Below are 25,484 nucleotides of genomic sequence, written 5' to 3' on the forward strand. Positions count from 1 at the left end.
GTGATGAAAAAAAAAAAAAAAAAAGGTAACAGTGATGGAGAAGTTTTTGAGAAGGGAAAATGCAAATGCCGAACAGGGCCCTGGACAAAATTCTGACCCAGATGAAGGCCCAAGTATGAGTGGTCGACAAAAGAAAAAAGACAAGACGGTGAGCTCGAGGCAATACAGCGAAAGCTATCTTTCATTTGGATTTACGTTCACCGGGGATGCAACGGCACCGAGTCCGCTGTGCTTGGTGTGTGGTGAGAAGCTATCCAATAGCGCCATGGTGCCAAGCAAGCTTAAACGCCATCTCCAAACGAAACACCCTTCCGTTCAAAACAAGTCGATGGACTATTTTGTACGCTTACGTACAAACAATGAGAAACAGGCAACTGTTTTGAGAAAAACCACGAAGGTAAACGAGAGAGCCCTCAAAGCTAGCTACCTTGTTGCTGAACTCGTAGCTAAAACAAAAAAGTCCCACACCGTGGCAGAAACATTAATACTGCCAGCTTGTAAAGCCATTGTGAATGAGATGCTCGGCCCTGACGCGGCCAAAGAGATCGCTAAAGTGCCTCTCTCAGATAACACAATTGCCAGACGTATTGATGACATGTCTGCGGACATAGAAACTGTTGTTTTGGAAAAGATGCGCATCAGTAAGAAATTTGCCTTGCAACTTGATGAGTCGACGGATATTAGTGGACATTGTCAGCTCTTGGCCAACGTGCGTTTTGTGGATGGAGAAGCCATTAGAGAAAACTTCCTATTTTGCAAGGCACTGCCAGAAAAATCAACAGGAGATGAAATATTTCGGGTCACGTCGGAATATCGTGACAAAAGCGGGCTTACGTGGGAAAACTGCACAGGTGTCTGCACTGATGGAGCCGCAGCCATGGTCGGGCGCATCAAAGGATTCCGTTTAAAGGTGCAGCTCTGGCAACAACATGTGCAGCGTGGCAACCTTGAGATGTTCCCACTCACAGGATGGCAACACTGCTGCAATGTGCGAGGTGATTGGCAAACATTTGAAAACTCTGGAGGAGAAGTTGTCATTTTATTTCTCTTCAGCCTTCACAGAATGCCTTGACTGGGTTAGGGACCCATACAGCTCAGCATCCGTTGCTGGAAAGGACATGACTTTAAAGGAGCAAGAGGAACTCATTGAACTGAAACAAGATCATGGTTTAAAGCTAAACTTTGCTGATCTTCCTTTGGACAGTTTTTGGTTAGCTGTTGCCAAGGAGTTCCCCATTCTGGCCAACAAAGCTATTTTGACATTGCTCCCGTTTTCAACCACATATCTGTGTGAGCTGAGCTTCCCAAGCTTGACAGCGATAAAAACTAAAAACAGAGAGAGACTGAGAGCTGTTGAGGAAGAGCTTCGTGTGTGTCTTTCTACCATTCCTGCCAGGATATCCATGTTGTGTTCATCGAAACAGGCCCAGGTTTCACACTAAGTGAGTACAAATACATTTAGAAACTATATTATTAACTATATGTATTATATGTACTGTGTTAGTGTCTTTTTGTGTCATTTTGGTTGGTGGTGTGCCCCAGGATTTTGTAAATGTAAAAAGTGTGCCGCGGCTCAAAAAAGGTTGAAAATCACTGCAGTAGAGAGGCATAATGACAGGAACACTGAACTAAACCAAGGCTCTTTCCCAAACCACTCATTGGCAAGGGGATATGAGACGAATGGAAACATAAAGCGAATAAAGTAACACAGAGCCGGGTTATGAAAAAATTCAAGGGGGGGTGGGAATGGGTGGGTGGGTCGTTGTACATTGGAGATAAAAAGAGCCGTGGCAAAAATGCATGAAAATGCAAAAATGCATGAAAGTAAAGATAGTTGATATATAAAACTCAGACATTTCACTCAAGAGATGAGGGGACTGTGAAATACCCACTAGGTTTTCGTGGTTCTCTAGCTGTCTTCCTGTGGACAGGTCTGATCCTGCGAAGGATCAGGAGCTCCACCGGGCACCAGAGCGGCGATCGACCTTGCAACACCAGAGCCCTGAGAGAAATTAAGGCAGAAAGCTGTAAAATTTCTATTTTGCAGGTGACATGCTTTGGCAGAATCGGTTCTCCTCCAGCATGCGAGGACCTAAGAAAGTACATATTTTTCCTTTTCCAGAAAAACATCTGTGAAACATTTAGGATAATTACCGTGACACATCATTTTACCTTATTACATATGATCTAATCAAGACACTTAAATCATCTTTGACCTTTCATGTTTAATTGGCTTGACATTTTGCTTTAAAAAAAAAAAAGAAGGGTAAAATCAATCCCATTCGGCCATATTAATCATGTGACATCTAGGTGTGATTACATGCAATGTACTTGAGAACAGATCATCCATACGACAATAACAGATTATAGCACCGTGTCAGTCAGTTGTTAAATCGAATCCATGAATCTTATTGACCCGGGGGGGCGGAGCTCACCGATTGATCCTCCTTGGCGCTGCTGCAGTTACCCTCTGGGTCTACAGGGGAGTGATCTGTGGGGGGGTCACTGGCCCGGGAAGGGGGGCAGTCTGAAGACGAGCTCTGCTGAGGGGCTGGAGTGGATGCTGCGGGGAGAGGAAATAAGAAATGTTCAGTAAATACAGCAAGAGGACATAGAACGGGATTTCTACTTTGTTTACCGAGTGTTTAATGCTCTGCTCTGGGAATACATTTGAGCATCAAGCTGGTAACGTGCACAACCTATGCAGAGAAGCAGTGGATTCAAATCCAGATCATGACCTTTATTGCATGTCATCCCTTTAACTGTCTTTTCTAAAATACCTGACATTCTGCACATCATCAAACAAAGCACAACGTTATTAACATGCACGCCCCTCCATACCTGTCCGATCTCCTTTGTCCTGAATATGGTCAACTTTCTGAAAACCACTGCATCTCTCTCATCCTCTGTGTGTCTGTTGGCCCACAAGCACACAGCTACAGCTTGGAGGCTTCCAAGCTGTAGCTGTTGGTGCCTCATTCCAGATGTTTGGATCTGGATCTCCGTAGATTTAGCCTCTCCTCATGTCTCTTCCTCCCTTGTGTGCATGTTGTCCTTGTCTCTCTCTCCCGGTGTTCTTGAGCTTTGCCTTGTGTGTTTGCGTCGTCTGTCCTGTTTCGGACTCTCCACGGTTCAGAGGAGGTTGTGTGACTCTGGTCTGTTTGGCAACACCTGCAGTTGCTCCCAGATCTTTATTCTTCCTCGATGTTTTAAATGTTTGATTTTGTCATTGTGATTGTTCTTAGTGCATTTGTACTATGTTGGTGTAATCTCCTCAGTTGCTCCTGCTGAGGTTTCTTCCATTCACTACGACTTTTTTACTGAATTTTATAGCGATCCATCCAATAGTTTTGGAGAAATCTCACTCAAAACTACAAATGTGCACATCATGATGGCGCTAGAGGGAAAGTCAAGGGGTCACCAAACTCAGGGGGATGTATCACCTGGAAACAATGAATGCCTGTACAAAATGTAATGGCAATAGATTGGATAGATGTTGAAATAGTCCATCCTGTGACACTGCCATCCATCGGGACATCCAGCTAGAAAGGCTAATCGTGTTTTTTTGAAATGCTTTTCTAATAAAGTGGTACAGACGGAGGTTTAATGAGACATATTTATGTCGGGAGACAACAATTAAGAACACTTACGTGATTCAGTAGACGGTGATGTGGATGTCCCTGGGCTCATGGTCATCCTAGAGAGATCAAGGTCACTACAGCTTCCTTCCTCTTCCTGGGTCGCAGCAGCTGAAGGTGGCAGCAGCTGACTGCAGACCAGTGTGTCCGGTACACTCATGAGGCCTGGGGTCCCACACCTGCTCACCCCAGCAGACGCGACGCCAGATCCCACACCTGCTGCTCCGGCTCCTGACGTAGAGGGGCCCTCGCCGGCATCTGAGTCAAGGACGAGGCCTTCCTTCCCTAGGCTCAGCTGCCTGTGAAGCAGGGCTGGGTCGGCCGTGTGCTGGGGGCTGGTGATGGCAGAGGAGGGGGCCGACATGTCGCAGGCTTGGGGGCACATGGTGGTAATGGGTACTAGGCCTTGGAGCATGGCAGCTGATATGGCGTGCCCTCCCACGCCCACGGTCTGGGCAGGCATGTAGGCTGCCATGGCCGCCCACTGCTGCTGAGTGGCCGGGAAAATGTTGGCCTGGCTCCAGATGACTGGCTGACCACCGGGGAGGACCTGACCCACCTGGAGGGGCCCCTGCACGGGGAAGGCCAGAGTCTGAGCCTGGGCAGAAAACGGCTGCTGCGCCCACTGGGCGGCCTGCACAGGACCCATGGTCATATAACCTGGAGCAAGAGGAGGAGAAAACATGATTCAAGGATATTAAAGCTGGAAATGGAAGGGCAAATAATAATAACATTAATAATATCTATCGTTTAAAAAAAAATCATTGTTATTGTATATTTTTGAGACTAACAAACCTGCAGTAGCTTGTTTGAGATCAGTAATCAATGACACACATTCAGTTGTGTGTCCTATTTCTGTTACTGTTGCATGGTAATGCATTGGACTGAAAATACTTCCTTGTTGGAGTGTTCCAGGACAACATCTGAGATTTGAGAGTCTGCTGCCAGAAAGCATTGACTTCATAAGCTGTGTTATCGGGGACAGGCACATTGTGAAAAGGACGATGTGAATTAAGTTGTTTCCTGCATTAAAAAGGTCTTCAGTCGGCTGCTGTTTTGAAATGATGTTGGGACGTTCTTGAATGTTCTTGGAAGACAAAAATGTCAATTGTTTTGCTAAAATATGCAAAATCCCCATTATCTGTCCTTAAACATCGCTTTCCAGTATCTCTGTGGTACAGACAATCTCGGCTTTTTACAGACAACACATCAAAGAAAGACATCCCCACCGGCACTTTATTCTCTTTTATGTTTCTTTCAGTCTCTCAGTGCGGGCAGCTACCTGACGGCATGGAGGTGGGGCTGAAGGGGGCGTACAACTCAGCAGTGTGTTGCTGCTGTCGGCTGCTCCTGCTCGGGTCCAGTGTGTTGGCGGGGGATGGGGGCATCTGGTCGGCAAAGCACACGCACACACACACACACACACACACACACACACACACACACACACAAACAGATGTCACTACTATCAAAGTCACCTAAAAGTCACCATGCTGCACATTTATCTTCAATCCGCAGTGCTGTCGGATATTCAGGTAATTTAGATCTCTGCGACTGTCCTAATGCAATGACATAACATTGCAGATAAAATAATGTAATTTGCCCACGCTGTTCTATCAACTTGTACCAATTACACAAAGTTAATCGGGGTTTGGTTTTGTGTTGTAGTACTCACCGAGGGAGGAGTGGACATGTCGCCGAAAAGATCGAAGTGGTTGATGTTCTGTGAGTCGAACCAAGGGGTGAGGGAGAAAGAGAGACAAAATCCAGTGATACATCACGACAATGAGATTTGCACAGTCATGAAACCTTGAATTTATCTCCAGACAGGGTATGGGTGGGAAGGTGCGGGGAGTGAAATCTATTCATAAAGGCAGTTTGTGCTGTGGATGGCAAGAAACAACTATCCCCTCGTTTCATTATCAGAAAATGGATCTAAAATGAATCTTTCATGGCTCGCTATAATTGAGTGGGTAAAAGGCTATTCAGTCCCATAAAACAGACTCTGATTAGATATTCTTATGTCTGCCAAATAGGAGGGGCCCCCATGAGAGCCCGGGAAGCTTTATCGCGCCGATTCTACTCCGAGAGCAGATACATAGACAGAAGAGCGTGTTTATTTCATCAAATATATGAAAGAAGAAGCTCCTGGAACCACCCAACCGAGACAATGAGGACACGACCCCTGCTCTAGCCCCCTCTGTCCTCTACTCAAAACTACTTAAAGGAGAGAGGGACGCGGCTATGGAAGGCACTATGGAATGACTAAGTTGCATGAAATGTCTCTGGGGGCCATGCACAAGCAGACAATGAATCACTGTAAAAAGCACAAAAACACACAGAACATACAGGATTTGCAGAAACATAACACATACATGAACAAAAACACATAGTTAAAAAAACAAAAAACAGAAAGAAAAAGGAGGAATCACAGCAATCAGTGTTGCTGCTAACAGGGTGTTATGTTTGAATAAGCCGGGACATGGCGGATTGCAGTTTGCACGGCACTTTGGGACCATTGAGGGCCACAGAATGAATCTGAATTTGGAGAAAGGTAAACATTGTGCACAGAGGTCTCTCCCTGCAGGCACTGACACACATCAGGGGAGCTCAAGGCTCTCAGAAAGCTCCAACTGAATGAACAGACAAGCAGTAACACTTAGAGATATGGAAGCGCTGCTACTTATACTGGCATGGGCTGTTTGGGTGAGATAGCGAGGGGGCCGGGAAAGTTTATCTGTTTGATATGCTGAGCAACCAGCACACAAACAGCGGAGAGCAGAGAAGCACTTTGCTAGGGCTGTTTTCAAAAGTTGCGTGGAAATAGTCTCTGGGTGAATGTTTGGCAGAATAGGCTTGAATGAATGTTTTTTATCGGCGATTTGAGAGATGTAACAGCGTTGTCACTGCATGGTGGTGAAGAAATCATAAAATCTACCGGGATGAGGTGAAATATATTTTCAGCTTGATGGAAAGGAGTGGAATCAGAAATGCTACTTGTGCTGTTTCTCTGAACAGCATACATTGCTGTTCATTGAGGTCCGAGTGTTTGGTGGCCTTGATTGTATGTAGCCGACTACACTGCATGCAGCTCAACCCAAAACCCCACCTACAAACCTCTCGTCCTCATCCTCCGAGGAAGACGGAACAGCCCCCAATCTATTTATCTCGTCAGTCCGCCGTGCCAGTCAGATGGGACGGGCAGACAGACTCCAAGCTGATTTACTCTCCATCTGGTCACGACATGCGTCAGATTCCACACAAGATTGGATTTTGCCTGCGATTGGAAGCCTGCGTTTCTAATGTCCTGTGAAATTGCTGACATGTCTGCCTTTGGTTGACCAATCAATGAGTCTTATGTCTTCAAGCAGGCTAGGCATGACCAATGTGGCTTTGTTTCATCATCATCATCATCGTCATCATAACAAAAAGCGGATGCAGACATAGACCCCTGGCTGAGTCGTTCTGGGATTAGGAAATCCATTTTAGAGCCTGTAGGCTGCAATACATAACTGAAACTATTAAATAGAGTAGAGCAAAATAATATGAATGGAGACTGTCAAAGGGGGCTTACGGTACTTCCTTCAAGAGGATGTTAAAGAGAGGTTTGCAAGGGTAAAGAAACAAATGGTAAAAAATAAAAACACCTACAGTCATGAAATGGCGTTTTGGGACATCATAGATCCCTTCCTTCTGCTGACTGGTTGGGACCTGCATTGGATTGGAGGTCCACGTAAGGAACAAAGCAAAACCTTTTTATGTTTTATTTTTTATCAGGCTGGGTTATTAAAAGTACAGCAGCTTACAAGAACTGAAACATGTGTATAGAAAAAGAAAAAGCTTTCTGCATCAATTTCGATTTAGTAATTTTTTTTAAAAAGATGCAATTTTATCTTTTAGAGCAATGCGATTATGCAAATCTTTCCAGCTTTTCCGTTGAATCAATTCTACTTAAATCAATATTGATTGCAAACAATGCCCGACGATGCTGGTTCTGTGAGTATTAAGAAAGCCTATTGTTATGCTGCAACAGTATGTCTCAACTGGTTAATCTGACAATACAAAAATGCCTCGGCTCTGGCCTCTTTTGTATATTTCTCTCCCATTTATTCAAACTATCTGTTGCTGTTAACCTTGCTGCCTTGCTCCCCTATTGCTCCCTCAACTGGTTGACTCCCCCCTTACGTTTTCCCCAAGTCTATTGATCTTGTTTCATTCTGAGATCAAATGGCATGGCAAGTGATTAATCTCGCTCTCTGCATCTTTCATCTTCAGAGGAACGCAAGATACAGAGAGGCATGAGGGGGAGGAGGGAGAGAAAGGGAGGGAGGGGGGAATAGGATTAAACAAAACGACAGGTCCCTAGCGTCCTAGCTGGTCCTTCAAATAGTCTAAAGCCAAAAAGTCAAAGTGTTGGATGTATAAGAGGAGCCCGGTACGCAGGCTTTGGGGGAACAACTGACCTTGACTCTTCTGCTGTTTGAGGCATCATATTAAACATAAAGCTGCTGATTTTTTACTTTAATAATTAAAGTAATAATCCTGAAGCTTTTCATGAAATCAAACAGATTTTTTTCAACAATTGTTGCTCAAAGTATTTTCATTCTGTAATTGCCTCTCCATACAGCAGTTTCCATTGGTAGTGGGGAGTCTGCCATTCCCATGCTGGATTCACAGAGGAACCGATGCATGCAGGTAATCGAGTGTCATTTTATCTCATTGACAGCCTAATTGTTTAGTGTGCGCTCTCATTACACTGCATCAGAGCTGTATTTAGTTACCGCTAATGCAAATGAAACATATTACGCCGCTGCTTCAAATAAAACCGTGCAACTGGCGAAACACGGATGGCTTTTATTGTGAAAAAGCCACGAGCCACATTGCGTTTAGCGCTGATGTGTTGCAGACAAAGACATGCTAATTTCCCCATTTTTCAACAAGGGATCAGTTTTAGTTAATGCAGGGAGTAATGGATTAAAATCATAGGGATTATAACTTTGATATGAACCTCTTAATAGAACTCACAGCTTCATTTGGTTCTTTACTACATGGCTTTTCACATTCAGCCAAGTTGAAACAGAAACCTTGGTTTGATCTATCTTTGAATCCCCAGAAAATCCTTTCTCCAAAAAAACACTTTGCAACTTCTTACATGAATCTTGAAAGGTGCTATGAAGTCATGTTGTCAGTACTTTTACTATTATAATCTATCACAGGGTATGAAGAGGGAGAAGAAAAGGGGGCAATGCTTGTCTTTGTACCTGATAAACGCTCTCCTCTGACTGGGGGCCACGGAGGGGTTCGTGTCCGGCCTCAAACACTATGTACTACAGAACAGAAGTAGTGGGCAAGGCGTAGAGGTGCAGAGAATGATGAGATGTGAAGACAGAGAGAAAGGTTGGCATATAAAACAGAGAGATACAAGAAGGGAGCGATACATGACGAGAATAAATGAAAGCACAGGGGAGCGAGGATGGCGTCGAGTGGGGAGAGAAATGAGATCACGAACACGAAGGGTGTAAAAAAAAAATGGGGCATGGGAAAGAGGAATGGGGGAGATGGGGAGAGAGAGAGAGAGAGAAAAAGAGCGAGGTGGGAAGAGGAAAGAGCACAAGTATAATAGGTCAGGCAGTAGTTCAAGGCAATGTGGAGGTCTTAGCTGGAGGTCTCCCTTCAACATCAGCAATGTGATGCTCCTCCTCTTTGAGAGGAAATAGACCCAGACGTCAGATTGTTCGCTTGAGATCCATAAGTGACGTCTCGGATCAGTCAGTATCTCCTCTTAAGAGTGATGTTAATAAATCTCAATTTAAAGGAATTGTTTGACATTCTTGGAAATACGTTTATTCACGTTCTTGACAGTAAGATGAAATATCTGTTTGGTAAATGTGTAGCTGGAGCCAGCAGCTGCTTAGTTCAGCATTCAGTCTGGAAACGGGGGGAAACAGCAAGCCTGGCTCTGTCCGATTCGACCAGCTCGGCAGTGTTCATTTCGTCAACAACCTATTTTTCTTGAAATAAACAAGGGTTGAACTAAATAAAAATGAACGACTGAAAACAATAATTGTGACAAATTACTGTTTCGTCAGTCCTTTTAAAAAAACCTGCATTTTTCTGCGGAATCACACAACGTCCTCGCCGCCCATAACTATTCCTTGTTTAGAAGTTGAGCTGTTTGACCTGTTGCACTTCCATTAGCAAGAAGCGTCTTCCATTCAATGACGTTATGTCTCTGTCAGAAATTATATCTGACATTAACAGTTCTTGGAAGACACAGACTTATGGATTCAACTTTTTTACAATCCACTCAGAATTAGTCAAGAATCAGCGACAAACAAGTTGGAATAGACGACTGAAACATGCAGGCAGCACACTGACATTTATAAAAAGGTAAGTAAATGTAACATCAAGGGGCTGTGGATGTAATGTTAACAATACTTTCAGTCTTTAATGTTAAAAGGAACGAGTCAATTGTTAATGTCGCCCATCATGTCAACCATCCAAATCTTCGCTGAAGAACTAACGCTACCCGAAGTTTTAGCTTCTCTTCTCAATCTTCACCCATAAAACAAACAGAACTGTAATGACCAAGTGAGTGAATCAGCTTCTGAATCTGCTCTTAAGTGAAGAGAACAGACAGAAGCTAAAGCTAATGCTAGGTGAGCAGGAACCACAGAGAGTGAGTGGTTCTGTTCAAACGGAGTTCTAAAATTCAGTCTGCTGCGTCACTGCAGAGTACCATGGACAGTGTGTGTGAACTGCCTTTACCACTGACCTTGTGACGGATGAGAACGACACCATAGCAACAGTACACGACAAAGATGGCGACAGCTGTAAAAATGCTTCGAAGACATAAAAATAATAAAATTTCAGTCAAAAGACTAAAGCTAAATCAAAATCAAGGGCCAACGTTATCACTGCAGCTCGGATTAGCTGGTAGGTGGATTGTGTTACCTTTGGACAGACAAGGCTGACTGTTTCCCCGTTTCCAGTCTTTATGCTAAGCTAGGCTAATTGGCTGCTGGCTCGAGCTACAAATCCACAGCGCAGACACGAGGGTGGTATTGATCTTATCAGCAAGAAAGTGTCAAGAACAAGTGTATTTCCCAAAATGTCAAAGTACTCCTTCAAGATTCTGGCCACAGTCTGGAGTTTTGTCAACCAACAACAACATAATTGGAAGCTGCAAATGGAATGACTTTATGCAAAACACACTTTAAGAGCAAAGAACAGAGGTGATCTGAGAGGTGGTGGGACGTACCACTGAACATAGCATTCAGAGTAAGAGTTAGTGTTGTCTGTATTCAGTGTGAGCAAACACAGAGAAAGAAAAAACATGTACAGCCAAATAAATGCACAGGGCAGAAAGGAGGGAGAGGGTAACAACCAGTCAGGGGGGCATGTCTTTGGAAGAAATCAGAACATTGACACAGATCAACTGAAAAAATATGGTTTTACAACACTGCACTGGCAAATGGGAGTTGAATGGTTGAACAAAACTGTCCAATAGGATGGTCTACTGTGTATTACTGGAATGGTGGAATAGAATGAATCATTAATTCAAGCAGATCAGTGACTGGAGGAGATATTAAAATTCATGATGAACAGTTTTTTTCTTTTTATTCCAAGCTTTAAGAGTGAAAACAGCACCAGTGAAGCTAGAAAAGCATCAAGATCAGCAGTTTCTTTCCTGCTCGTGTGCCATACGGACCTACCTGGTAAACTGGATCGTCCACTTCGTCCTCCAGGATGGTCTGTGTAGTGGTGGGACAGAAGGCATAGATGACACATGTTGTTTTTCATCAGTAAGACAGTGCAGCACACTTTAGAGTCTCATTAAAAAGTAAATGGAAGGACGGAAAACAACGCAAAAAAATAGATTTGTCTCCGTCCGTCTCTTCCTGCCAGCGAACATAATTACACACTCATAATGTGTTTTAATGAAACAGTGATTTGGTTTATCGACCACACACCAACGCGTGCATTTCCTCTCACACAAACCTGACATATATATATAGATAGATGTTCAACATAGAAATCAATGGTGCAGACAAACACACTTCAGTTGTGTGAATTAATCGCTGGCTAAGTTATTACGTGTGATCTCGCCTCCGAATGGGAAACAAAACTGAGGAAAAAAAAAAAGCAGAAATGTGCCGTCCTACCTGGTAGACCGCCTGCTCACAATGTTTATCCTTCTGGGCCTTCTTCTCCATCTCCTCCCGCTGTTTAATGTCGTAGATCAGCGTGAAGAGGTCGCGCAGGTCAATAATGAGAGGCTCCGCCTGCATGAGAGGAGGAAGATGAGGAAGAGCATGTGGAAAATCAAGCAGTGGGAAGTAAAGCAAGAGACAAGCAGGCAGAAACGGAGGTGTAAGAAGGGGAAACGGCCAGTCCACAAGATACGGGAGAAGAAAATCAATGCCGCTAAAATGATTTATATTTTTGGAAAATTATCTTAAAACCTTTCGGAGTCAGAAAACAAATAGTACACAGAATTCTGAAGTGAACAAGACTTGACTGAACTGTGTTACCCTCAACAATTTCATGAATGTGTTATTTTATGGGGAGTGACCTTTATGAATAGTTTTTTATTTTATTATGTATTTATTAAAACATTCATCATGTTATTTTAGTCAGCCAACTTAGAATAGATTATGTGAAGACTATGAAGATGTCACAGGGAAACAAGCTCAACAAATTCAAACAGAAGTTAAGACAACATCAATATCTACTCGTTTACTTTTATCTATCAGGTCAACTCGTGTCTTGTAAATACATCTGACCTGAAAATAATGCAGTAGAAACGAGCATTAGAGGTGCAGTTCAATATTGGCAGCAGTGTCTTAGATCAGACAACAAGGTGGTGTTGAAATGACCATTAGATAGTTTCCTTTCTTCAGAAACAAATCAAAATAATTCACTTTTACATGTTCCTGAACTGACCTACAGCACACATCACAGCAATCTTCAATTACACCACTATTTGCATTTTCCACAATCCTCCACTGGAGCTCCAGCTGAACATTTATAATTAAACAAAAGAGTGCACATCTGTAGGCTTCAGGCTTGGACTTGAGTCAAAATTGACAAATGAGGACTTGACTGCCAATAAACTTGATTTGAGGCTTGAATGCAAAAACACTGACGTCTCCAATTTGAATCAAAGTGTTTTTGAGAGTGCAAGGAAGGCCTTGCACAGCTGCACAGCCGCACAGCTTGCATATTTAATTGTTCGGCCTACTGTGTGCATTGCATCGACTTGGTCTCAGCTATGTAAATGTTAAATCCTGTGCCATTTAATGGTCACCCTTTAGAAATGTACAAAAGACCTGACCATCAATTATCTTGTGACCTGGTTTAGAACTGCCCTCAAGGACTTGGGACTTGGGCCTTGACTTGGACTTGCATGCAATAACTTTTCGAGAGCGCTGTGGTAAAGTACCTACCGACTGTGCGTTCTTGATGGCCACAAACTTATGGTGACCCTCCTTCCCGCAGACGTAGCCAAAGGCCCGGTGGTCCCTAGTGTCCTTGGCGATGTAGCTGATCTCGTGGACCGAGTGGTGATGCATGAGCACCTATATGGCAGAGGTGTTAAGTGTTACAGCAAAGACCACGTGGGCTTGGTGGAATATGGTTTTCACACAATCGACTCTTTGTCTTGCTCCTATTAAAGATGAAAAAAGCCTCTGTCTTGTTTAATTTCTGAGTTAAAAAAAAAGGTTTTTCAAGTACAAGAACTGTACACGGTGTTGGCAGGAAAAGTAGGCCAAACCTACTTTTAAACATCTTAATGTTGAGCCAACTGCAACGAACCAACACAGAGGGAGGAGAGATAATATCTATACAGTACTCACACAGTACTGTATAGATATTATAGTTCCTGCAGAACTCGTAATCCAGCCGCATGATGTTTGTTTTGTCAGATTGAGTGACATCTCTTTATGTCCATCTTTGATATCAGCAGGATTTGAGATGCTGGGAAATTTTGGTGATTGAGGAAAACTAAATCCCATCCCATTTTTACTACTACTGTTTGATGCATTCACATTTCTGACGAATAGACACAAAATAGGCACCCCGATAAAGCTCCCAAAACATAAACACGAAACCATAGATACACGCTGAGAGTAATTCAGCTGCCACTCCACTATTAGCAGAGATAAGCTTCAGCACTAGGGAGGAACTCTCGCTAGTAACGCCTCAGATGAATGTAAAATACAAAACTAATATGACTAGTCTACGATTCAGCAGAGAATCATGTCAGCTTCACATAAAGTATTTCCATATAAAAGCTTGCTGACGCTGCCTGCCTAACTCAAGGGGGATATTAAGTGTGGAGGGTTATTTACTGCCAGTAATCAGTAAATAAAATGAGAAGCATTAGGGGGCATGATTTCCAAAACAACAAATGAGCTCGTCAAAAGCTGGTGAGCTGGCTGGCTGGTGGCTGAATGTTCTTTTTCATTACCGGCTAACGACACACCACTATCGCCACCAGTCATATTGAAAGGAGATATGATCAAAGATGGGTGCTTTTTTGGGGAGTAGACCACGGCCGGTGGTGGGGTGGGGATCGGCAGCCATGGGGCAAACGCTGTTGCATAGTTATCAGTTTAGCTCTAATGACAGCTGAGGTGGAGCCGTGGTGTAATTAGCATTAGCGGCAATGATCATTAAGGGGTGGAACTGAGTGCTAATTATCGGTTAGCGCTGATGAGCAGAGTGGGCCTATCTAGCCAACACTACGCCCCAGGACGGGGGAGAGCCGAGCCCCTCGATCATCCTGTAATGGAACAGCAGGCCTCCGAGTCCGCCAGAGGGATGGAAGCCAGGATGGAGGCGGAAACAGCCCGTCTCATAACACCACCATAACATTGCTCACTGTGCTATCATTAACAGGCAGACCAGGCCTGACTGATCTTAAGGTCCTGCAGTGTACCACTAATCTTACTAGGGTGCTAAGCTAGTTTACTCAAATATCAAATGGAAGACCTGTCAAGTTGAATCTTTAGGAGCTAAAGGGCAAACTGTCGAAAGCACGTTGTTGCTTATTTCGCATTGATATTTGGATTTTTGGAAGGTGATGGATTTTTTTTTTTATTTCAGCACAACCTTGTGAATCATAGATAGATAGATCGATAGATAGGTACTTTATTTATCCCCAGGGGGAAATTTGTATATCATCTTCCCTTCTCTACAGATATCGCAGTCGAACGAATATGTCAACCGAGCCAGCCAGGATAACAAGATGGCGGCCGTGGCAGCCGCTGTGAACTGAACCGTGCCAGCGTCTGCCCTCTGGATGTCCTGTACTGTAGGTTCACAGAACAGCAGCTGGCGGAGGCCTCACAGTGCAGCTCTGCCACGAGGCCCACTCGCTGACATGCTACTCACCCCTGATCTTTCACAGTAAATCTTGATCCCGCCGAATGAGACCGTCAGGAACACTCTCTGTTTGTGCTCCCCTTTGGAACGCGCCGAGGAAGCCATTCCCTGCAGGAGATTAAAGGAAACGACATGTGGAGATGAAAGGATACGAGCTCAACAAGAGAGACGGTGAGCCTTCTTCTCCTCCGATTCAGGTGAGTGCGACAGTGGGAGATGGGGGGAGAGATTCGGGGGGGGGGGGGGGGGGTTAGGGTGACAGGAGTTACATAAGGTGTGATAGGACAGAATGTTCTTTCAAGCGCCATTTCTTGACGCTTCTCTCTCAGAGGAATTCACATGTCGAATTGTGCAGCGAGTCTTATTATTATTATTTGTTTCCCCCCCTGAGCACCATTTATTCTCTCCCTTTTCTTGAAGTAGGTTTACTGCACTTCAACGTGACACAAGTGCTAGCTAACAACAATAAGGTGAGATCTGCTGACAGAATGGATGGCGCTGCCGACCGACCAACCCGCCCCGACAACTTCACATAGTGCTGACTAAACGGCCGATCCAGCCTTTGAAGTGCGTTTCTCCCCATGGATCTCAGTAGCTCCCCTTTTCTTATATTCTCAGCTCTAATAAAGAAAACAATTAACCGCGTTCTATTTGATCTGTGTTCCGTGTGCTTGACATGCCTTTCACAGAACAAAAGCCTGCGGCAGAAGAGAAGAGGGGAAAAGAGGAGAGGAGATAAGAGGACAAGAAAGACCTGCCTTCTGTGCTGAATACGTCTGACAAACCTGCAGGCTCATAACGTTAATGAGTGCTCAACCTCTTCTGTACATCAGCTACCCTCCACGTTAGACTTGTTTTCCTTATAAGGATGAGCTAATATTTAAAACCCAAGCCATAACAGGTCACATGAATCATCACCAAAGCTCTGCTTCTGCAGGGAGATATTAAAATTCATCTTTACACACATCAATGTACATTTAAGCATAAAAGGGGGAAGGGTAAAGAGAGGAGGATAACGAGCAGAACAAACAGCAGGGATAAGGAAGAGATGAAATAAGTGAGAGAGAGGCGGGAGGGCGGGAGAGTCGATGGATGTTGTCAATCAGCAATTGACTTCTCCATTTGGTGGATTAGTCTTGAAGGCAACGAGAGGCAGCTCAATACAGACCCCTCCCCCCTCTATCCCCTGTCCAGATCATAGCAGGTCTGTATCGACTGCTCCATTGACTGTAACTGGCTAGCAGCTGTTCTAGTAGCAATTGTCAAATCATAACTAACCAGGTCTGTTAAGATCTCTCCACATGTTGAAGCAGTGTGCATTAGGCTCTCTTAGCTTCAGCCTTCTAGTACGATATACTGTGTGTAGCCATCAAGTGCAGAATTAAGTCCCCCTTTGGATGATTCTTGTTTTAAAACAAAGCTGAAAAAAAAGAAAACAGCTGGAGTTTTGTTCAAACCAAGTCATAAATCTTATGCTATTATAATTAGGTTACATCTGCTCGCCTCAGTCGTCATTTCAACTCATGAAATTGACGGTATCTGTTAAAAAAAACCTGTTATCAAGGTAAACTGTTCCTGTGCGAGAACAGAAAATAGTAACGAGTGAATCTACAGCACATTTTAGCAACACTCATCCACAATCAACAGTATTAAGACTGTTTTCCCCCGACTTACTGTCGGGCTGAATTTGACCTATTTTACACACTGGCTCAAAGATGATCTGGGTCACATTATCACAGTTTGCGTATGTGCTACAAGTATAGCGTCGTAGACTTTGTTGCAAAAATAGTAGGCTGTGACTGACACGATAAGACATTCAAGAGGCAGACATATTGGGGGGGGGGGGGGGGGGGGGGGGGTTGCAGTCAAACACTGAAAAGTGAATATGTACTACTCAAGTTATATGTTGCTTTTAGCATCTCAACATAGGAAGCCAGTTTGCCTCCAAGGTCAGAAAGCTGAGCAATGCTAAAAATACAGCAGCCTATTAGAGGGGAAATAAAGTGCAAAGCCGCTAGCTTTTTGCAAAAGATATAAACCCAACCTAACAGTAGCTACATGACACAGAGCTACCGAATAATATGGCTGGACTTTTATTTGTTCCGCCTGATCAGGTCTTTACAGAGCTTCAGTGAGTCATATACAGGACAAGACAGCTTCCATGGCTCATCCAACAGACAATACAGACATGTCCGAGCACGCCTTCTACAGATCTGACGGTGATGAGCGAAGAGGCTCAATGATGTCCCAACACACACACACACACACACACCTTCAGCTTCATCATGGAGTCCTGGCACAGCTTGTCCCCGCGCGCCGCTGTCACCTCATCAATCCCGATCAGCTTGGCCTTGTAGCGTACGCCATCTCCGCGGAAACGCTTAATAAGCCCCACCTCACTGCGGTCCTGACCTGCGGCGGGAGAGCAAAAGAGAGGACGAGAAATAAAAAGGAGAAAATGGGAGCGAGTGATTACAGGAGGCAAAGATGTGAGCTCCAACAATTTTAGCGTCAAGCCCTGCTTGAGGTATAGACATACTACTGTGTGTGTGTGTGTGTGTGTGTGTGAGACAGAGAGTGTTGGCTGCTCTGGTATAAATATGTATGGAATAGGAAATGCAGAATGAATTGCAAATTAGCAGCAGTGAGTGATTGAACGGAAATTGAACTTGCGATTGAAAATGAAGCTGATAAAGCCGGGGGACTAAATGAGAAAACAACTGGAACATTGGGAACACACTGCCATCACCCATTGCAGGGCATTGTGGGGCATTCACATTGAAATCTCGGGTGGAAGGTTACGAGGTGGTTGAGTGGGGGTGCTCACTCCAACGCCTCACAGACGCCCACAGTTCCCATGGGTGCTATTGGTGGTGACAAACCAGCATGAATGGCTGCTATTGAGAGGAATCATCTCGGTCCAGCGCTCACCCATAATCCACCAGGCCCTCCCTGGGTGATGGATGTTGGCTGGTGGGATGGTGGTGTGAGACAGGAGGGCAGCTCCAAATGTGTGTGTGTGTGTGTGTGTGGCTGGCCTTGGGCTTTATAATGTCTCCCCCCTCGATTCTCCCGCCCATCCCTGTTGCTGATTATTCTATCTGTCAATCTCTGCAACCTGACACCACCTTGACACAGACACCTTTCTCGTTTTTGCCTCCGCGTTATCTGCCGTCGCGCTGTTTTGATTATGAGGGTGCAAGCCTTGAAGCGCCGTCTCGAGCTCCTGCGACGTACAAACAATCCGCTCATAACCTCGGCCGGTTTTGTCAGCCCTCAAAACACCGGTTACCGCTGGATGCTGGATTGACATGACGAGATAGCAGGATTTCAAAATCAAGGTCGCCCTCACCTTTGAGAATTTAACAGCTTTCAAGCTCCCTGCTCACTCGATTCTAGGTCAAGAGCCCGTACAGTACAACCAGTTAACGGCACAGTTACGGCTAAGCCGTGTGCAAGAAGAGAAGAAGGTGGAATATCCCTCTGTCGGGCTGCACTCAAAGACAGTATTACACCAAAATTACCTCATTCCACCCAGAAACACACAGTATCTCCAGCCATACTACATCTACCCTCACACAGATGGAATTTCTCCTCCCATCTCTGCAATTTCCAAGGAAAAGTCAAGAAGACGTTTTTTTCCTTCTTCTTTTTAAGTGCAAATTAAGTGGCTTGTGCAAATGGTGAAAAAAACCTGTCCAAGTTCGAATGCAGGCACTTGTCTTGGCGATGCACACCCTCTCACTAATTCATGAGGGAACAATTCTCTAAAGTGAGGAGGATGGGGGGGGCTTGATGACGCTGAAGTAATTTAAAGTCTAAGCAAGTGAATGTCAAAATCTGGTTCTAATTCAGACTTGTTTCTATGCCAGAGGATAATGAGTGTTATATACAGCCACCGTGATCCTCTGAACATCAACCAGCTTGGCATGCACGCAGCAACCATGTAGGGAGATTACCATTCCCACTGTGATGGCAAACTCCCTAAAAAGACAAACGGTATACATTGCTATGTGTGTGCTGTTGCTTAAACCCTGCAGGACAGAGGGCGGACTCCTACGATAATTACTGCTGCACCTCATTCAACCCATCCCTCATACAGTGACTGGAGCCTAGTCATACAGTGTTTTGTATTCCAGCCAGATTTTACTGACTCATACACTAATGTAATGTAAAACGCATGCTGCTCCAGTTGCATTTTAAACACGATCGGTCCAATTCAGCGCAGCTCTCTCAGATGAGCTTGAACCAGATGTTCTGTGCCATTTGTTTCTTTACATACAGCTCCCCTAATAACACTTCGGGAGAGATTTAGAGGTTCACAGATCCACAAAAAAGAAAGAAAGTAGGCCTTGCATACCCAATGACAGTCTTGACACAGTGGCATAACTCGTACGCTACGTGCTCTGGGTTCGGATGAGCGACTGCGCTGTATTTGAAAACTAGAGAGCTGCGGGGCATTCTGTTTCATGTTGTTACTTTTACTGTAAGAAAGGAGAAGAGAGCGGGAGAAAGTGCGTGTGCGTGTGGTGACACATATTCCTCTGGCTTTCTGGCTTCACAATTACCCAAGGTTGAATGGTCCTCACAACATTTCTGGCCCATACGCCTGATGTTCATAATTAGTCTGACAGAGGGCTGCCTAAAGCATAGTCAGCATCTAAGTGTATCCTACACATAGGACAACATGCCTGCCATCTGGGAGTCCTGGTGGTCTGAGATGCATGCGTCCTAGGTTAGAATCCAGCGTGGAACCTTTGTCGCACTCTTCTCTCCCCCCCCAATATTTCCTATTGCTCCCAATTTACAATGCTTTAATAAAGCCATGAAATAGCCAAATCTTCAAAAATGGAGCTGAGATTCAACAGCCAGGACATCAGAGGGCCTCAAATCAAAACGCTGCCCTCACCCACCTGACACAGGCAGGCCCTGCAACAGGACCACGGAGAGAACGATTACTGTTAGCCCTGCACCATGCTGTTTCAGGGCTTGTCTCTGATCACAGAGTTGCATCCTCATCCTTGCCACACTAGAATGGGGACAGTGAAGAGACAGATGGCAACAGATGGAGAGTCAGAAGTGCCCCTCCAGATATAAGGACTTGGCAACAAGGAACTTTTTGTTGGGGATCTGGGCATCGAGGCAGCTTAACCTTTGAACCGTTCCGAGTGTGTAGCCGTCTCTTCCTGTCAATAATCCCTGTCTGCCAGGAGGTCCAGCACACATTGTATTGAGCTCTAATGAGAGGCGATGCCGACTGAGTCATGGGCGCACCTACATGCAATGCACAATGTTAACCTTTGCAAAAGGAAAACACTATGCATGTCCTATCAGCGCAGGGGGCTGATGACTTTAAGCAGCAGTAAAGAGAATGCTGTCTGAGGAAGGCAAATCTGTCCCTGCCATCTGCCTCCCCCATGTGCACGGAATAACTTTCATAAGGCTCAGCAAACACACAGATACACACTTACAAACACTAACAGCAGCAGGCATTCCCTCGCCTGACCCACACCGATGTCAAAAATTCCTCCACCCCGACCCTGGCCTTCAACGACAGATTACGATTTTGGTTCGGAGGCTGATGGTTAAAGCAGCCACAGAGTTAATGAGGGGCATTGTGCACAACGTCAATGCGGTGGACAGACCATTGACTCACCATTGACTCACACGCAGGTATTGATGTGTGCTGAGTGGTGGCTGGTGAGATCGTTCTTTAGGTAAGGGGCCCCACAATGATGCTATTATCACACTCGTGATGAAGCAGTTGGGATGAAGGGTCAGCTAAGCGTTACAGAAAATGATTTGGCCAAATGTGGGAAATAGTGTTTGAATAGGGTGAAATGGTAACCACTTGTTCCGCCTCTTACAATCTGTGCAATCAATGTCACACACTTAGTACGAGAGGTGACTTGTGATTTCATCTTTTTTTTTTGCTCTTTCTGTGTCCGTCTGCTGGCGTCTCCGTCCTCTCTTTTAACGTCTCTCTGTCCACTTTCCTTGCCTCTCTTTTTGAAATTAACTCATTTTCTTTTTTTTTGCACACAGATTACAGTGGGAGAGCAACAGTTGCTATGGAGATAGAGCAAAGCCACGCATGTTGATGGATGGATGGAGGGGAGCTTTGACTTTACCATGACAGCCAGAGTTTGCTGCTGTGAATGATTTTTGATAAACATACGGTTGTATTTTCCTCTGAAATACGTTTTTTAACTGAATAATGAAGCAATAGGCAAAAACAAAACCAACACATGCATGAAAACATGAGGCTGGAAATATACTAGATTTTCCTAATTAGCAACAAATCCCATAAAAAAGACCAAAACCAACAATGAATTTATCCTGCTAACAAACGTCTGTGTAACATTTTAAGTTCAGTAACAACATTACAGTTACTAATCCCAGCCGCTTTGACATTTTATGGGAAGGTCAAGTAGGCGTTAGCGTTGCTCCGGAGGCCGGAAGTGTGAGGTGTCATCTGCTTTGTCATCAAAGAAGATGACAAAGCATTCCTGTAACTCCACAGTTGTCTTATTTACATGCTGTATCTTTATCTTAGCTGCTAGCTAAGCCAGTGGGACAGTTGGAGGGTGTGAACCATGGTGCTTCACTTTGGAAATAAACATTCTAGAGCAATTTGAGCAATCACTGGGGCTAAGTTAGGCTTGTTGATTGTTGAATTTCAGCTTTTTCCATTTAAAAAAAATTTAAATAATTTTGGGAAAATAAGCTTTCTAGTGTTAGTTGAGGAGACTGTTCTTATATTTGTGCATTAAACATAAAGCTAAAGGATTGAGAGCGTGTTAGCTTCAGCCCACTCCACATTTAAAATGACTTGCCCAACAATGTTAAATGAACTACACTGAGGTACATACTTCATAACAATAAATTGAGTTTTTAACTCAAATATACTCATATATACCATCATGCTGCTCCACTATTTAGTCCCCTTTGAGTAACAAATGCTAGAAACATTTAAAAAAACGGAACTTTAAGTTTATGGCCGTATTTGCCATCCTTTAAAAAAACAAAAAAGATTTACATCTTCCCGAGGAGTGAATGGAATTGAGCATAACAAACAGCGGCGGAGAAGTCGCAAACACTATTACACATGCATGGGTCTTCATGGGAATTATTGACATGATGGAAAATAGAAAATAACAGCAATCTTATCTTTTAAATCAAACCCATTTCTTCTGCAGCTTCTCAGCCGTATGAATATATACACAGGGCTTTGTCTAAATACATGTCATCAACCTCAGCCTCAGCCGTGTCCTTCACCTGGTCCCAAGCCTCCTCATAAACACCCCCAGCTGTGCTGCCCGACCGTCTGCATGCATTTACGTTGCCCCATTTCCATTTATATGGATCTAAATAGCATCCTCGCTGATTGTGGCAATGGTCCCTGCAGCACATGTGATCAACATGATAAAGTCGGAGGCTGATAGCCTGCGCTGATAGCCTGCCACATGGCCACGTGTGTAATAGCCCCCTCGCTCTGCTCTCCCCCCTCCACTTAACTCAAATCAATGGGCCCTCCTCCAGCCTGGCCATTTATCTGAGCAAGCCGACAGGACCAGTGAAACAGCCACCGAGGACCCGGCCCCGCGGCCTCGTTACAGCCAGCCCGCAGAAGCCAGATTTACTGGACTAGCTGGAGTGGCTTTATTCATGGCCGGAGAAATGAGTAAAAAAAAAAAAAGGATGAAGAGAGGCAAGGCCAATGAGAAAGCATACTCTTCTTGCTCCCCCCCTCCCCTCCCCTCCCCTCCCTGTGGATCTCATTCTCTCCCTCTCTATCTCCTCTTCCTTTTCTCCCTTCAGCCAATTCAATCCCATTTCAATCTCCCAGTGAGGTTTCAGAGAAAGCCTGTTACATCACTTATGCTGTTCATCAAAGCGACAGGGTGTGAATTACCCTGTCCATGACACCTAAATCATGGCGCTACCATACCCTGGAGCTACATGGAAGAGCTGTTACGACATCTGGATCTTCTCGGCGAACTTGACTGAGGGAAGCTTCTATCCCTGTAGTCCAATGTTATTTAGCTCCATCACAATCTTAAGTTGTGTGTTCGCTGCCTGCCAAACACAAGAAAGCTGCCAGTTTCCCAGTTTGTCTAGACTCTGCTGCATGCTTCTAGTCGTCTTTTGCCTGCTTTTCCTTCAACACCATATATATCAGACATATTTTCTTACACACAAGTGCATTACAGAATAGCTGTGCCGAAGTTCGGGAGTTTGCTAAGTGGCGTCTCACGTACCTTTGATTCTCCTGGACTCCCTTCGCTGGCTGGTTTTGACACCCGGCTGGAGCTCGGCCTCCGCTGACATCCTCCACTGCTGGGTCCCTCGTCCTGCTCACAGCAGATCCACCATGGGTTAGCTAATCCTCCCAACTCCCAGTGTCCGATTCCCCAACACTCCAGTCCTCTTACAGCCGCTCTTTGGTGGAGAAAATCTCATTCAAATCCATGATGAGATGTCTGGTACTCCTCAATAAATGAAGATCCAGCACTGATGACTACACTCCGTCACTACTGGGCCATGGTGTTTGAGTATCGCTGAATAACACATGAAAAGATGGTTGGATTATGAGCTGTGTCACCCCTCTCGAGAGCAGCCTCAGATCAGATTTGACATCTTCTGGAGTGCACCCGAGTTCTCTTCTTGAAGGTCAAGTATCACATGATCCAGTGTTGCTCTTTTCCGAGGGTCCACCTATTACTCAGGAGTAATTCCCCCTGGGGGAGACTGCAACATTGATTGAATCAGATATTGTTCTTCAGAGTAGGTCAGGAGTAGATATTATTCTTTGGAAGGGTACTTCAGATGCAGTCCGACAACCCATCACAGTCACTTGCTCCGAGCACTGCAAGGCGAAGAAGAAAAGGATGACAGTTAATGTGAAGCTGGGTGAGGTGGTTAAAAAGCCAAAATGAAATGATCATTACAACATTAATTTAAAATACAAAATTGCAGGCGCCAATTTATCAAATCAACAAAGACATTATTATCTCTTCTGGATCATCAATTCTTAATGAGAGCAGCAAATACGTGCCGTTCAGTGCCCACCCTAGAAAGAGACCTGTGGCGAAACATTCAACGCTCTTGTTTCATGTACAGCTTGTGAGTAAATACAGAACATTAAAGCATGACCGGTGCGCTTCTGTGCGTGCAAAGCAAATTTTTCAGAAGATGGATTGTTAATGCTCACAGCGCAACAGGCCAATGGCACGAGAGGAGGGGAAGAGAGCGTTGAATGACGGGCTTTCTCAAAGGAAACTGTGTTGGAAAACCTGGCACAGCCATCCATAAACTGGAACCCCCCACATTGTGCTTTAATGCCCTTGACTCATCCACCGCTAACACGGGGGCCGTGCCAAACTGGCACCGTGGCTGGCACTGCTTCAGTTGGCATGGTGATGGGCCATTGTTGGAAAAAGAGGCCTTCAGCCTACGCCGGCCCGAAAAAGAGCTGCTGCACATCGAGCACCATGGCACACATTATCCTGTTTGACATTGTGAGTCTGTGTGGTGAGAATTTCAATGAATTATGAGATTTTTATTATCTGCCTTTTTTTCAACAATTTGCATCTTCCTGAAACTTTCAGTTATAAAAATAAAGATTAATAGACGTGACTTATTTATGGTTCACCCAATTTTCAAAAAGCACATCCGCTCACTGACGTTGTTTTGCCCACTAGACAATGCTCCAGAGTCGCTGTTTAATCGAGATAATCCGCAGACCTCAATGTGGAATGTGGGACTATTTTCTATCAAAAACAGTCCCTAAGAAAGCTATTGTTCTTTTGTAATTTTTCAACGTTTTGAGCAGCCCAAATGGAAATTCATCCACCTTCACTGTATGGTGGTGGCAAAAATCTCAGAGACAGATATCTGAAAACGTGGGAACATAAAGGAAGCCTTGTCCGAATGCGGGCTGTCTTCAGAGGTATTTTTGTGATCCCATGCTTACTGCCCAGAATGATACAATTTTTGCCCAATGCTAAATCAACATTTAAATACGATATTTTCACATCCTGTGTTGGCCACCGTTTGGGGAATCATGTAGTAACGAACAGAGTGCGGGTCACAAATGGGGCTACATGACTAGATAACACTAGAGGTAAGTGGAAAATTTGTTTTTCTTTCAAATTAAGTAAGGCAAACCTTTCAGATGGACCTTTTTCAGCATACAGATGCATAGCTTTGTGCATTACTGTATGTATGCATAAAACAAATTGATCTGTGAAATACACTCTCCAGCTTTATCCTCATTTTCCTGACGAGTCCTTCAACCCTCCCATTATTCTAAAATGAACTGTGATGTTAGGACACATTTAATTTCCTTTAAAAACAGGTCATTGCGGTTCCCTCATCACCACAAATTCTCCTTGTGCATGGCCGTCTAGACCATGTGTCACCCCTTATGCGTGCATATGAGGCAGATAATGT

At 44.5% G+C, this 25,484-nt stretch overlaps 1 protein-coding gene across 1 annotated transcript; it reads right to left on the reverse strand.

The window, feature by feature from the left end:
* Window positions 1-1,909: 1,909 nt before the first annotated feature.
* On the reverse strand, window positions 1,910-23,711 carry dab1b (DAB adaptor protein 1b; the record flags this gene model as incomplete). Its single annotated transcript, XM_079285855.1, has 13 exons — window positions 23,291-23,711; window positions 17,302-17,441; window positions 15,039-15,137; window positions 13,088-13,219; window positions 11,804-11,923; window positions 11,354-11,392; window positions 8,900-8,965; window positions 7,290-7,349; window positions 5,314-5,361; window positions 4,921-5,026; window positions 3,651-4,298; window positions 2,436-2,563; window positions 1,910-2,002 (listed from the first exon to the last, which is right to left on the reverse strand). The coding sequence occupies exons 1-13, from the start codon at window positions 23,358-23,360 to the stop codon at window positions 1,910-1,912; spliced, it is 1,749 nt and encodes a 582-aa protein (XP_079141981.1). The 5' UTR covers window positions 23,361-23,711.
* Window positions 23,712-25,484: the final 1,773 nt, after the last annotated feature.

This window comes from Melanostigma gelatinosum (assembly GCF_949748355.1).
Source record: "Melanostigma gelatinosum genome assembly, chromosome: 15".
NCBI classification, from domain to species: Eukaryota; Metazoa; Chordata; class Actinopteri; order Perciformes; family Zoarcidae; genus Melanostigma; species Melanostigma gelatinosum.